This window comes from Crassostrea angulata, chromosome 5 (genome assembly GCF_025612915.1).
Source record: "Crassostrea angulata isolate pt1a10 chromosome 5, ASM2561291v2, whole genome shotgun sequence".
Classification (NCBI taxonomy): domain Eukaryota; kingdom Metazoa; phylum Mollusca; class Bivalvia; order Ostreida; family Ostreidae; genus Magallana; species Magallana angulata.
Genome location: NC_069115.1, coordinates 46543812 through 46559202, shown reverse-complemented (window position 1 = coordinate 46559202; position 15391 = coordinate 46543812). Strand labels below are relative to the sequence as shown.

Below are 15391 nucleotides of genomic sequence, written 5' to 3'. Positions count from 1 at the left end.
AGCTTCGTTAACCTATAAGGAAACATACTGTAATGTAAGGGCTGAATTATGGTTTCTCGTACATTTTAGCTCTCATGTGTTAATTTAGACTTTTCCATGGAACGTTTGAGTGAGATATAACGTACAGCTCTTTCTAACGACCTATAATCTTTAACTTAAAAAAATGAAAGAACACAAAATTGACAAAACAGTATAAAGAAATTAATTACCAAGCAGTAATTGAGTAGCTGGTGACATTCACACAGCATGTACAAAGGGGTTACTCAAAATAAAGGATCATGTCAAAAAACATATAAATGACAATTATGTCAATTAAAAGATTATGTGTGACTTTGCATCAGGTAGAATTAAGGCCATGTGGGATATAGTCCTGCAGCTATGTGGGATATACATGTAGATAAGCAATTCAATTTAGTTTATTCACTCAACCCATGAAATGGTACATAAGGTCAAACAGTATATACATGTACAGTTATAAATTCAAAGGTACATTTTATGAATTAATAGATTAGGTAGTAAATAAATCGTAAATAAGCATGAATATACAATATGTACAACGAAGAAAGAAAGAAGAAAAAAGAAGAATTATGGAGGACAGACTATTATATCAGACTATATACACGTATTTTGTTAAATAAAAACGTTTATCCATGCGCGGATCTAAGGGAATAGGGGTCCGGAACCCATTCACCCTTGGACACTTTTAACTTATCAAATTCACATAGTAAATTTATTGAAATGTAGTTCTCGGACATCCACCGGTTTACAAATCCACTGCTTCGAGAAAAATATTCAGGATCTGTGCATGGTTTTTTTTTTGTAAACGCAGCTTTCCAAATCTTCCGAAAGATACAACTTCATACTCGCGTATGCCCCTTTTATGTGGCCCGCTCCCCAGCACCTCAAAATATTCAGTGTCACTGGCTCAGCGTCCTTTACAAATATTGAGCTGATTCTTTAAAATCAAAATTTGTGATAAATTGTCATGCACAAGTTTAGATGTTCAAGAAGCTATAGTTTTGTATTGAGCATCTGCATTGTGTTCGAAAACTTCATATTTTAAGTTACTGGGTGAAACTGATATCATTGTATGCCAGGGATTTATTGGACACTGTTAGACGAGTTGCGCATCGACTATTTGTTACACAATTATCATTTGCATTGTGTGGAGTTCACGTTAAAGCATGTAGTTCTACTGAACAATTGACCAGGGAAAAATTTTAAAAATTCTTTCAATTAGTAAAGGCGTCCTCTTATGAGACAGTCCTGAAAAATAATTCAAAAAACATTTTTTTTCGTTCGTTATTAGTAAATCCCAGGGGAACATTTCGAACTGTGAATGGCTTTTTATTATTTAATTAGTTTTTAAGTGCTCATAATGTATTCAACTTTGAATTTGTTTGTTTTGTATAATAAACAGTTCTATTTGCATTGGATTTTAAAGCAATTTTTCTCTCTCTTGACTGATGAAATCGGTGTTTTGTCGAATGATTGCATCTCCAATATGAACTGTATTTCCCTAAACCATTCCCAGCGTTAATGCTTACCATGCAACGTGCATATTGTTTGATGTTTAATGTATTGAAAAAAAATTGAACCATGTTTAATATTTTCTTACCAAACACGAAATGAAAGAGAGAGACAGAGAAAATTATAAAATGCAGAAATGGAAAAATGGGGAATAATACTATAATGAAACATGTACTGTTAAGTTACATATGTAGGCTACATGTAGTACACTGTTAAATACAATCGTACATTCTAAAATATTTCTTTGTATTTTTTTAAAGATATGAACTTGGTAAAAATATAACACATTTTCTTCGAAAGATACTAACCGATCGTACCCAAATAATGCATAGGCGTCGGAACCGGGAGCGGGGGGGGGGGGGGGGGCTTGGGGGCTTAGCCCACCCCAACTTTTTTTGCAAAGTTAGACCTAACAATTAGGCAAATAGCATCACATAGAGGTTCAGCCTCTCCACTTTTTCCTAAATTTACCTTAAAAAGAATGAAATAATAGTGATATTGAAAATTGGAGTCATAGGTATACCTGCCCCCCCCCCCCCCTCCCACGGATTAGGAATTTCATGATTTGGGATTTTTTTGTAGGCAAGAGGTTACCCCCCCCCCCCCCCCCCCAGTTCCCAACGGAATCGAATTTTCCAGCCCCCCCCCCCCCTTAACTTTCAATTTTCTTCCGATCCACTGTAATAAATTCTTATCATCTATTGGATTGGTATGTCATGGATATTCATATATCCAATCAAAGAATTTCTGGCAGAATTATTATATTATGAAAATTGAAGGACGAAATTAACAGTAACCACATTTTAAGCATTTAGATAAACTAGTTGGATATGATTCAACAAATCTGCATAAATGTTACAAGAAAAATTTATGTACATTTACCGAAAAACGATTAAAACTTGCTGAATGACAAACGGACACAAAAATATATCTATATAGGAACAACAATGCAGATCTGGCGGAAAACATCCAAGCCTCGTTATGACAAGTCTTGGATGAATGTAGAATCATCCAAGATATGGTTTCTAAAGCGTAGTTTTGTGCAATGTTGGTTCTTAAAAGACATTGATACATGTAGATGGGTCACACGCGAGACATAAAGTTCAGTGATTGTAGAGCTAGCCACTGCACTTCCTTGCCTTACAACCTCCTGCATGTACATGCTATTCACTATCTGCAACTATCTAAATGCAATAAAAAAGTGATCATATATAATGCCTTTATTCGGGTTTAAAAGTATATTCACATAAATTTATTATATTACTCAAGTTGTTTTTTTTTTGGGGGGGGGGGGGGGGGTGTATCTGTTGCATGTGAAAAACCATGAAACTCTCTGACAATGATCTTCATAGTTTCAATAAAATTGTTATAAACACAAACATCAGAGACGATATCAAAATAAAATAGTTCACTGTCAAACATACATGTATTATTTTTTTAAATACAAATCACTTACCAGTGTTATATGGAATGTTGAACGTACATGTATGATATTTTTTTTAATCCAAAGTCTACAGATAAATAAACGATAAAACCATAACTAATACAGATTTGTTTATTTCTTTCTTGTTTATACATCCAGTTGATTTAAAAGATAATTTTTTGGAAATGACGAAATAACAAAAAAATGTACTTCTTATTCTAAGATCATCGATATATACTTATTTTGGAAAGTGCATGAATTATGTTTACCTCTATTCCACTTTTTAGAACTCGCTAATTAGCAACACACTTTAAATCTTAAATATTTATAAATGCTATCTGATTTAGAGTTCATTAATACTATTGTATATTTGTTGTCATTGCTAAAAACCTTTTTTTACTTGAATCATATTTTTAGTCTTGACCGTTTTGTAGGAAAGACTTACGATGTGTGTCTTCGAAATAATTAAAAATCTGAATAATAAGCTTGAATAAAATGCCTTTGAGTTTTTTCTCTTTCATCTAAAACGCAAATGAGGTTTGTTTTATTTAATGATAACCGGTCGGAATAAATTTGACATTTGTCAAATCGGCGAACGGTTATTTATTGTGGCGGGCTACCATCGATCAAAGCTGACAGTTCTGATCACACAGACGAATTTCACCGCTATCTGACTAAAAAGTTTCTTTGGGGGAGAATCTCCGTGTGAAGTTGTGGTTATCTATCCCTGGAGTTACCTAACATTGCTATGGCTAGAACGGGCACCTGTTCGAATCACTATGTACACGCGTGGACATCTCCGAACGGTAAGTAATGAAGATCCTACTTATATTGATCAAAGTACATCGGTTTTGTATTTTTAAAACAGTTTATTTTTCAAAGGCTATCTCTTAAAGTATTAAAATCTGAAACAGGTTAGATTGAATCGGGGGAAAATCTTGATATTTGAAAAACGTCTCAAACAGTTTAATGATAATATCAGAGAGAGAGAGAGAGAGAGAGAGAGAGAGAGAGAGAGAGAGAGAGAGAGAGAGAGAGAGAGAGAGAGAGAGAACAGAGAGAGAACAGAGAGAGAACATCAGAGAGAGACAGATTGAGATTTCTATACATTGTCGAGAATATAAAATATTAATAAGTCGTTTAAAGTTAAATTTTCTATTTGAATGAAATTTTCTTTAGAGTATATAATTATTAAAAAATCGTATTTAATTAGAATTGAAATCGAGACAAACGGGAGACTGTCCTTATTCTTAAACAAATACTCATTGATAACCATGCATTGAAAAACAATACGATAGGGTGACGTACAGGTATATTTCTCCCTACACCCCCACCCTATATTTTCGTTGATAAACGCTTATATTATATATACACGTAGCTTTTTTGCTATCTTTATACTCTCTTTGATATCTAAATAAGACAGACTTCTGTGCACAAGGTGTAATCTATGTGTTCAGAAGAATGATTATAACCTACGCTGAAAGTGCATTTTCACTTTCAATTAGTCACTCCTTCTTAAATATGACCGTAAAACTTCAATTCAAACCCCAGTAAGTATTACTCATAGTAAGAGTGATGAACAAGTCATTAATACGTATTTTTGTTCTTTTCTGGATCATTAAAATACAAAAGCGATACCAAGAAAGTAAGTACTTGAAATAATGACATCCGCATTGCCTAATTAGTAATAGGAGCAGATTCGTAGTAGAATGATCGAAGTTTTTGAGTAGTGCAGAACATACATGTATTATACGTATAATATTATATGTATTGATGACGTACGTGTGATACAACACATCTTACGGTGCAGTGGGTTTTATTTACCTGTGCATATCTTCTTGTTAATTTATTCTTATTTATTTTTATAACGATTTAACTATGTGTTCACAGTATTTTTTATGATGATAATTTTTCAAAAGTTAAAGCTATTTAATCTAATGCATCACCCATTGATAACCATAATATTTAATTAAAAAAAAAAGAATTGTATGGGATACTTCAATTGCACCACGAGGAAAAAATCGCCATATACATGTATACATTTTAATTAAGAAATTAAGAATAATGGGTTTATTTCATTTTTCAGACTTACTTCTTAAATAAACCTTTTATTACTTTTTTTAAATTCAAAAGCTCTATATTTTGCTTATTGATAACGGTATTTAGTTTTGATATATATAAGTAATTCATTCAATACTGGCATGCAGTGGGGTAGGGTTTGTACTCCGTTATTTCGGTACTACTATAGAATTCTTTTGATACAACTGAATCATCAAGAAAAGTGGAACTGATACAAAATTGTCTAAAATATGAATATATTGGATTTTCACAGTAAAAAATAAATGGCCTCTTGTTTATCATAATTAAGGAAAGAAGCAATGTTTAATGCCGCGAAGAGAAGATCATTGTATTGAAAATACATTATGTCTAGCATTGCATGGTTCATGACTTAATTTTAAAGTTTTTTCTTTTAGCGCAAATAACAATCAAAGAATTACTAAAATCAAAAAAATACCATTAGGAAAAAAATGGAAATGTAGCTATAAAATGAAAAACAAAACATTTAAAGCCAACATCAATATACCGTGTCACTTACGTTTTAAATCTAGATACTTTCAAAACTTTGAGTATCAAGAGAATTTTGTAAGGACATCAGAAGAGTACATGTGGTATGACCACCGTGTTACCGCTCTTCCACACAGATAAGGATGAGTCGATCTGGAATTTTCCTGTTTAGACTAGATTTAATCCTCAAAATTATCACCCTCAAAGATAACTGTATCTGCATTGTCAGGATATAGGGATAAGAATGAAAGTGTATTTAAAGGTCTCAATGTATATTTTTTCATCTGTATTTTTGCTTTGTTTTTTAGAGCAAGTATCTCCCAACAAACGTGTCTCAGTCTAGATTGATGTATTATGAGAGCCAGGGAGATTTTGTGCTGTGTTTTCGTGTCTGTGATTGTTCTTAACTTTCCCGTCTGTCACTCTCTTCCTGTTGTCGTGAACTCTAGGCCAGGAAACATTTACCACGTCTTTCGAGGACCAATGTCTGGTTAAGCCAGGAGCCCAGTTGTGAAAACGAAAACTAATTCTACCTGTGTTGAGAAATGTGGTGACAAATATTACATGTGCAGTGTTGAAACATGCCCGGATGAAGATGCAGTTTGCAATCAGTACTGCACTGGTGTTTTTCGTTACTGTTTTAAAACATGCAGTTTGGAATCACCAACGCCATCACCTTTACAAATACTTCCGGTCATGCGCAATGATACCAGCATTGCTACTAAGGTTGACAACGATACGGACTCTCTCAGTCCAACCATGGGAACATGGGTATTTGATGAAAAGTTGTATAAAGCAATGAAGAGAAATAATTCAAACTCAGGCAATAGTTTTCATGGACATCTTTACAATAAGGCGGGAATGAATTTATCTGCCATTCAAATTCCAACCAGAATACACAGTCTACCTCAAATGCAGTTTGCAAGACTTGCAAGATGATATTCACTTTATAACAAGACTTTACGACGACAACTAAAATGATGTTTCCCTTTCTCAACTTAAAATTATATTAACCACATGTATACACATGTTATGCATTGTTGTTAAATTACAATTGCAGTCGTTGGTTATAGTTAGCAGTAGATGTAATTTTAGATAGTGAAAATCTTATTACAATTGGTAGAATACACGAATGTTATTTTAGGTACCGAAAAAAAACTTATTACATTTGGTAATTGCTGTCAATTTAGATAATGAAAATCTTATAAATACAGTTACTTCTAGATGATACTTGTATTTTAGATACTGAAAGTTTTACAAATTGTCATTTTGATTCAAACCAAGATAACCAGTTACTGTAGTACAAAGAAATCCATGTATATGTTTATTTTATCTATTAAATATTATTAAAACAATAACACAATATTTTTCATATGTGTGCACATTGTTATTTTTTATCAATGTTTCATAATTGAGAATTCGAACGAGTGATAAACAGTAAAATGTGGTATTTTTCTTGCTCATGTACGTACCAACGTAAATAGGGTGTCAGTAGGTTTGCCTTCAGAAGAGGTTAACAATTTACTCTCACTAATTAGTGTTAAATATTTTTTGCAGTTTGATAAATCTAAAAAGTGTTATCGAACACGTGGTTGCTATTTTTAGCGTGTTAAGAGGTATCGCGTAGTAATACCCGTATGTTAGATCGCATGCTATGTTAGAGAGCATGACTATAATATTCTCTGTATTTCAGTCATTCGCGCTTTACGTCCACCTTCCCACCCTGTATTTGCATATTTACAGTTAGGCATGTATCGGTGTGTTCATTATTGAATTGAATATGCATTAAACATGTGCTTTTGTTAGTATTAGTAATCGAGTTCTATTTCAAGGAAACGAGGCAAATATTCGCTATATTTAACCATAATCAGACTGAATGTTGTTATGGAGGTTAATATTCTATGTTCGTTCGAGATTATCCGAACAAGAACAGAGGACTTCTTGGCAGTATAAAATGGCTTGCATTTTGTTACATTATCAGGTACAGATCCCAGAATTCTTTTGACGAAGTGGGAGGCGAGGGAGGATTTTTTTGGCGCAATTGTCCGAATTTGCCCCCAGGCAGACAGCGACATGTGGGCCAAAGGTTGGGATGGCTCGCCTGTTCACCTTTTAAAAAATTAAGTCTTTTTCTCATATTTAATGCAGAAAACCTAACGTATATGCAAATCGACCCCTCATCTTGTATGACCCCTCCACTTTCTAAAACGCCGCCATACACCAGCTTGTGTCCAAAGCCTAATTAAGGTCACTCTACTATGTGAATATGATATGAGCCTGAATTTTCCAATGGGGGATCCAGACCCTCAGGGCATTTTTCCTCTAGATTCGCACATGGTGATTCGCTTATTCCATTTAAGTTATTGATATTGTCAAAATTCAATCGATGAAAGTATTCTTTTTTCCAAGACTCGTAATAACTATAAGATAACCACTACCACTGTTACCTACTAAAAATCTAGTTACGTATTTGACTTCGCAATGAGTAAAAGAAAAGGTGACCTGTTTTTATGTTTTATTCCTTCAGGCACGTAGATTGAAGATCTAGACCTGTTTTAAACCACATAATGTGATTGATGTATGCAAAATATGTAAAAGAATTTTTTTATTTGAAATGTCTTCTATTCTGTTTGTCATCAGATTTCGTTCGGTTGTCAATCTTGCTAAATTGTTGTTGTTTAGGAGTTGGTGGGTCTTGATTTATTTACTTAACCATTTTTTAAAGGGCTGCAAAATTCTTTCAAAATCAAGTCATTTTTTAATCCTATCTGAGGTAAATAATGGAAGGTCCCGTAGGCTTGGAAAAAATGATAAATTTCCGTATAAAAAAATTCTACATTAGATCGAATTGTGGAATGGGAAAAACGTTGTATTATTGTTTCTCCCATCTTCTCTCTCCTGCTACAACGGATTGTTTTCGATCTATCGTGGAACATTTTATTTATTAATTAATAATTAATGCCCAACCCCCTCTTTCCATCCTTAAAAAAAATCTAGACCCTCGCCTGTTATCTGGCCAAATTCGCTAAAAAAAATCACTTCCATAAAATCTATTATGTATTTAAATCGGTTTCATTCACGATCGATTGAGAAATTCACAAAAAATAAAAATATTCATCAAAATGAATTAAAGATCTACAAGGTTCTTGGGCCACTATCAGTCCTGGTGGCCACAAATATATGATAAATCTTGATCCCTACAAAATCTTCTGCTTGTGAGCGAATGTCCCTCACTACACCAAGGCACGCCATTCTGACCATGTGACTGTTCCAAGACCAAATAAAAACCTCGTCACACATAAATATAATTAACATATATTTTAACATTATTAATGCCTTAAATTTTGTTTGTTTTCAATTTAAAACATAAACTTTAAGGCATATTAATTTAGACTCGCCAAGTTATGCTTACTTCATGATTGTTGGGTTTCCAGATCAAATTACATAGTTACATACTTTCTTCCTATATGTAGCTACATGTAAAAGGAAAAATATGATAATGTAAAGATACATGTATTAAGATATGACATAAACTCATAGAGTTTCCGGAAGATGCTATTATACATCTGATAAAAAAACAAAGAAAATGGAAATACATATCATATTTATATTTTGTCACATCAATTTGAAATCATGTGGTAAAATATGCATAGTAAATCTTTCCTTCGTCCACGTAAGTACAAATTTTATCGATTGCGAGGCTATCAGATTTTACAAAATTCGCCAGTGATTGCATAAAAGCATAACGAGTTAATCCCCACACACATGTGTTAGTAAGCTTAGCACTCATTGATAGGACAACACACACACAGACTTCTTTCGTTCTCTTGTTTTTGTAGAACTGTACATGTTGTAGGCCAATGCGTATCTCTGATGCTTTTAAAAGATTTCGAGAGAAAGCTTGTAAGTTGGAGGCAATGTAGAATTCAGTCCGTACTCTGCGTTTATTAAGATCGCACTCGGTAACTGCTGTCAGAAGTTTGATCTCGCCGATATAACACACCGACAATAGAACAACCATGTTGCTTATGTTGGACACTAATCTATTTAATGGGTTGCATGGGCTGCAATCTTCTACAACTATGATCAAGAACCTCTGTATCAACCTTGTGTCCACATCAGTCTTTTTCCTGAAAACAATGACACTGTGGAATGACGATTGCGTTGAACAAGTAGCTACAGTATGAACTTTGAACCCTGATGAAATTATTTGCATCACATCTCTCTCTTCTTCTCCAAATCTCAATTCTTGTGAATTAATGCTGTTTTTCCTTATTAACCAATCTTGAATTCCTTTGTTTTTATTCCACACAATGTTTGCATAAATATTTTCACTCATGTTCACCAGATCAATGTGGTGCATGAAATAGCCTTCTTGTTTCATGGTCGTATAATGGTTTTCTATCAAATAGAATGGTAGAAAGACTTCAAACACTTGGTCAATGTGTGAGGAGTACATCCCGTAAAAGGACACCTCCATTCCCAGGAATGAAACGTGCTTAAAGAGCACGGAAGAATACGAAGAAAATCTAGGGGTCACACTTAATGCATGCCGCATCATGGTACCCAACTCAATATCCAAAGTCTGAGATCCACTTTCCACTTGGCTGAATAACACAGTCCAAGTGATTCCGGATTGGTCTCGGAAAGCTAAGGAGTGGGTTCCTTCAGGTATTCTCCCAAAATGTCCCCAGCTCTCTCCGTTGTCTGATACCTTTAGTCCCAGCCCATACCATTCCTTGTCAGGACAGCATTCTGGTCGCTCCAGCATCTGAGTAACAGAGTCTTTGGACAGAACTGATCTCCTGTAAATAAATAAATGTACCGGTAATTGCACAGATAAATCATTTTTAAAATTTTTAATTTCTTCAAATAGCTTAAATTCTCAAATGATAAAATACATGTATCAATAATTTTGGATGTTTCTGTATATATTATCAGAGCACTATTGCTTCCAATTAAATTGTAGTTCAAAATTGCAAAAAAAAAACTCCAAAATACTTGTACACATCAACATATGTCTTATATGTAACATTAAAGATAGATGGGGGTAATAAACTACTGACTGAAACAATGAGAGTTCTACTGAAGAGAAAATCTTGAAAAGTTGTTCCGCTGAAGCAACAAGTCCACAGTACGCCGCAGTCTCTAACAGGAACAGCTCATCCTCTTTTCTTTTATCTTTGGTCGTTCCGTGCAGAAACTTAGCAGGAGCTTCATGCTTTTTCAATACACAAAACTTCTGCAAACCAAAGTAACAAACTTCATATTACAAAATTTATAATCTTATTACGGTACATGCACAAATAGATGTTGGTAGAATTCAGAAATCTACATAAAAAGAACCCAGTAATTGGCATATCTTACTAAGTAAAGTAATTCTGGTTTTACTGCCTAATTTGGTTGGCTAAACAAATTCATTTATATCGTAAAACATAACTTGCCTACATCACAATATATATATGACACACATGCAAAACATATTTATCAGCTTGAAATTACTTTTAAATTTTGCACATATTAACATCAGTTTTTGGGAGTTGATTTTAATCAACTCTCCTATGCAGTCCCTCTGGCAAACCGAAAGTGAAACAGTGTTTGGACCTAAGCACAAATCATCACCGCTGACAAGTTTTAGTTCTTAAGTATAATAGAAAAATTCTATGTAATGTATGCTGAAGCATTGTTTTTCAAGGAAACTTATCTATAAACACTTTGAAAATAGTAAGATTTTATATAATACGAACAATTTAGATATTTATGTAGTCTCATGTATTCCTACGCCAGAGTTAAATATAGTCTCGTTCAACCAAAAGCTCGGCTGTCTCCGTAAATCTCCGACAAACAGAGAGGCTCTCTTGGATGTCGGAGATTAACGGATACAGCTGAGCGTCTGGTTGAACGAGACTGGAGTTCAATATCAATAGTGCTTGGATCCATTATGATACAATTTTTAGAATTGTTTCGATTACTAATACATAGTTTGAAATCTATCTTTAAATATTACACAACATGATTCATATGGGGTTTCTCTAAATTCTTGTCTGAAAAGTCTAATTAAAATTCATATTATAAAAAAATGCGTAATTTAAATACAGACTAGAAACTAATTGCCAGGCAAGATAAGTTGATTCTAAAATAAATGATAATCGATAAAATCAACTCCCGTCAGTACTTCAGTACTTTGATTTAAATACTGTGCCCAATTTTCTGATTTTAGTTGAGGAGAAATAAATTCAATTTCTACCTATTTTAAAAGAGTATAACATAACTTGGGACATTTTATTCTTTTTTTTCATAAACCGATTCACGATTTATAAAGCGTAAACTGCCCCATTCCTCAAATATCTTTGCAATCAATATTCAAATACTTCAACAAATTTACTGTGCGACTTAAATATTTATACATTACTCTGTTTAACATACAGCAGAAATTACATGTTACTTCAATGTCTGCAAATGTTATAAAACATAAAAGTAACAAACTGAATCATGAGAGATGAAAATGGCCAGCTAAGAATGATGGAAGTTCATAAACAGATTACTAGCATTTAATATTGGTTCTCAGTTACATATAACAAAAAAAATATCAAGATTGAATATGAACACCACTTTGTCAGCATTAAACAATAAGATACATTGTATACACATACTATATTTAGGAGGCCATCAAGGTAGACATCTTCCTTCTGAAGATCTTCAGTGTAGTCCACATCTTCCAGGGAACCCACTCCCAGACTGTGGAACATGTCAGTGATAAAGTCCATGTATGACATTCCTGTCAGCTCCTCTACCATCAGTCCAAGGAACAGGTAGTTCAGGTGGCAGTACACTTGTTTTGTACCTAGAAACACAATTAACACATACATTATAAATATATACTGTACATCGTTTTTTTCATGTCTCACAAAATTTGCGAAAATGTGGAAAATTTGACACAATTTTAATTTGCGTCAGTCAATTTTTGCGACTTAAAAAGTTTCTTACAGAAAATGATACAGGATATAATTTCTGCGTATTTGTTTTTTTGGCAAATTAAAAGAGATCGCGAAAAAAAGTGAAAATACGATCGTTGCCAAAATTACTGGATAAACGGTATGTGTACATTGTACAGTAGGTACATCTCACTACATAAAGGTATACATTATGCATTTAAAAATGATCAGCATGTTAATTAGTAAACTTATCCACAACATTATAATTTATTCACAAATATACTTGGCTTATATTTGTACTGATGATGCCTTGACAGCCTTGTTCAAAATATTTCAAAAGGAATTTACATGTTTTTATCTGTATATTTGGTATGTTCATTTTTGCAATAAATGTTAATTTTTTTTTTTAAATCGATAATAGTTTTAAGGTTTTTAAAGCTTGTCTAATTTACAGTGCTACATACATATATAAAGTCAATTTGACAACATAAACATTGTATTGTAATTCAGGTCAGTTTTAAAAAAAACAATGTTCCCATCTTGTTTAAATGGAAAAAAAAGTTGTACCTGGTTGAAAATCAGGGGGTCTGAACATCATTTGTCGCATCACCAATTCCTTGGCGTTGGAGCACTTGGCAAGATTAGTTATCTTCCTGTTCAACTTTAACTTCCTGGTTCCAATGATGTCGTTTTCTTTGGCTGCATCCCATCCAGCAGTGTGTTGTAACAAGTGTTGTACAGACCTAGAAATGACATGAGCTTTCCTTTTCCTTCTATCAAACTTCTCTTTATTTTTCTTTTGCTCCAATTTTAGTATACCTGTTAATTGAATTAAATGTTTACTTTTCAAGTAAAACTGCAAGTGAGTTTAAAGGATTGTAATTATTGTTAGTCTACAATTCTAGACATAGATGTCAGATTGATTACAAAATTAAGTGAAAAAATGTTTTGGCTTGGAAAAGAAAACTACAAGACAGCAAAGTAAAATTAAAGCTGTGTTCAAAATACACTTAAAAAACTGTCTTAAAATTGCTTTTTAGAATTTTAGATTTTTTGGCCACTTTATGGGATCTCCTGCGAGATGCAGGAGGGTTAACAGTTATATTTCATATAACTGAGAGAAATACTATATGTTTGTTAAAACAAATTCAATTTAGTGCTAATTGTTTATTTTAACAAAAACTTACATTATAAGAGTATAAATAAAGTGAATGAACAGATCTGTACACATTTAGTAACATCTACTCTTTTCACTGATTATTTCTCAGGCACTAATGCATTGCGTTTAATTTAATTTAATTCCTATTTTAAAAGGTGAATAACTTAAATTAGAATACAGGTACTTGTATGCTGCTTTATATTTTACTAAGATTTTTAGTCTGGAAAACTAAAAAAATAATTCTTTTGGACATAATGACCCTATACATACTGGTTTGATCATTTCCCATCACTTCATCTGAAAGCTCCAGGTATCCCAGTTCCTTAAGTTTTAGCACAGCCATTGCAGTGATGACCTTAGAAATGTCACCAATGGGAAACTTGGAAGACGAAGTTGCAGATAATCCTGCAGAATCTTGACCATATCCTGTAGGAAATACACAAGATACTATAAATTCCTAATAAAATCTAAGGAAATAATATCTGCATGAAATTGCAAGAAGCACTCCTCACAGATTTCAAAATCTAGACTGTTTTTTCACGTGTCACAAAATTTGCGAAAATGGGAAAAGTGTGTAGCATTTTTAATTTGCGTCAGTCATTTTTTGTGATTTAAAAAGTTTCCTATAGAAAATAATATCGAACATAATTTCTGCGCATTCAGTAATTTGCGATTTAAAAGAGAAAAAGAAAAAAGCGAAAAATAAATCATCGCAAAAATTACCGGATATACAGTAAATATTCATGTAAAATAAGGAATTTACAAAATCTGGTAAAGCAAAGTCCTTGTTTGATCAATCTAATAAATTTTAATGATTAAGTCTACTAGTGCATAATATTACAATGAAAATTTTCATAACTCTTTTCATTCTAGTCAAAAATGCTTTCACTAGTTCATGTATGTGTGTTTATAGAAAATCTAGCATGAATTTTAAAATTAAAATTACTAATATTAGTAGCTCAAGGAATCTGCAAAAATTGTTTAGCTTAGAGCTATTTTAATGCTGTGACTTGACCATTTAGTTTGCTTTGAAAAATATATCTAGCAATAAAGTTCTACTGTTACCTTTATCTTAATAACATGCACATTTTGCATACTAAGTAGAATTTTATATTTCTTCAATTTTCAAGCTTCAGAACAAGAAAATACTAACACAAAAATTTTCAACAATAAAGCTACAGAGAGAACATGTTTCTACATATAAATAACAAAACCATGAACAATTCATATCTACTGGTATGAAATGGTACAAGATTAATTGATGATGCAGTTCACCTTGTCTGTACAGTATTTTCCCCTCTCGACCGATGATCACAGATCCTCCCTTGATATTGTGCTCTCTCATTGTGTTAATGATGACCTGGTCAAACAAGGTCATATCTTCATCTCTAGCCTCATTTGGCTCATAGCTCCCTATCACAAGGAGAAACACATTTTTTTTGTAAACATCTCTGGTGAAAAAAATAAGAATTCATTTATCATTATAATATCTCTATGACTTTAGTTTATTTAAGAAATGATTTCATTTATAATGCCTCAGTGACAGCTTCGAAACTTTTACAATATTTACTTTTCTTAAATGACAGTACATGTATATAATTCAGTTGCTATGGGACACCTCTACATTGTGCTGTACTTCCTATCGAAATAAACAATTAGTAAATGTATAATTTTATAGGTATTTTCTTCCCAAATATTGGGTTTGAGTCCCGCAGGTTTTACCTTCCAAAAAAATTTTAAAACATATTTTTTGGTCAAATATGGTAAAATTGGAAAATT

At 32.9% G+C, this 15391-nt stretch overlaps 1 protein-coding gene and 1 long non-coding RNA gene across 2 annotated transcripts; one reads left to right on the top strand and one right to left on the bottom strand.

Moving 5' to 3' along the window:
- Positions 1-3380: 3380 nt before the first annotated feature.
- On the top strand, positions 3381-6883 carry LOC128182934 (uncharacterized). The gene is made up of 2 exons (XR_008243488.1): positions 3381-3759; positions 5827-6883. It is a non-coding gene; the product is annotated as an uncharacterized LOC128182934 (long non-coding RNA).
- Positions 6884-8671: 1788 nt separating this feature from the next.
- On the bottom strand, positions 8672-15040 carry LOC128182929 (uncharacterized). Its single transcript, XM_052851710.1, has 6 exons — positions 14888-15040; positions 13883-14038; positions 13021-13272; positions 12172-12362; positions 10585-10760; positions 8672-10323 (listed from the first exon to the last, which is right to left on the bottom strand). Exons 1-6 carry the CDS (start codon positions 14988-14990, stop codon positions 9150-9152), a joined length of 2052 nt encoding a protein of 683 aa, XP_052707670.1. The 5' UTR covers positions 14991-15040; the 3' UTR covers positions 8672-9149.
- Positions 15041-15391: the final 351 nt, after the last annotated feature.

What these genes read in the sequence shown, in the direction of transcription:
- LOC128182929 (XM_052851710.1), bottom strand. Translation starts at nt 14,990, where the DNA reads ATGACCTTGTTTGACCAGGTCATCATTAACACAATGAGAGAGCACAAT. An exon ending in GAAAATACTGTACAGACAAG is followed by an intron (nt 14,039 to 14,887) that starts GTGAACTGCATC and finishes TATTTCCTACAG; the next exon opens with GATATGGTCAAGATTCTGCA. An exon ending in GTAGAACTCTCATTGTTTCA is followed by an intron (nt 10,324 to 10,584) that starts GTCAGTAGTTTA and finishes ATTTATTTACAG; the next exon opens with GAGATCAGTTCTGTCCAAAG.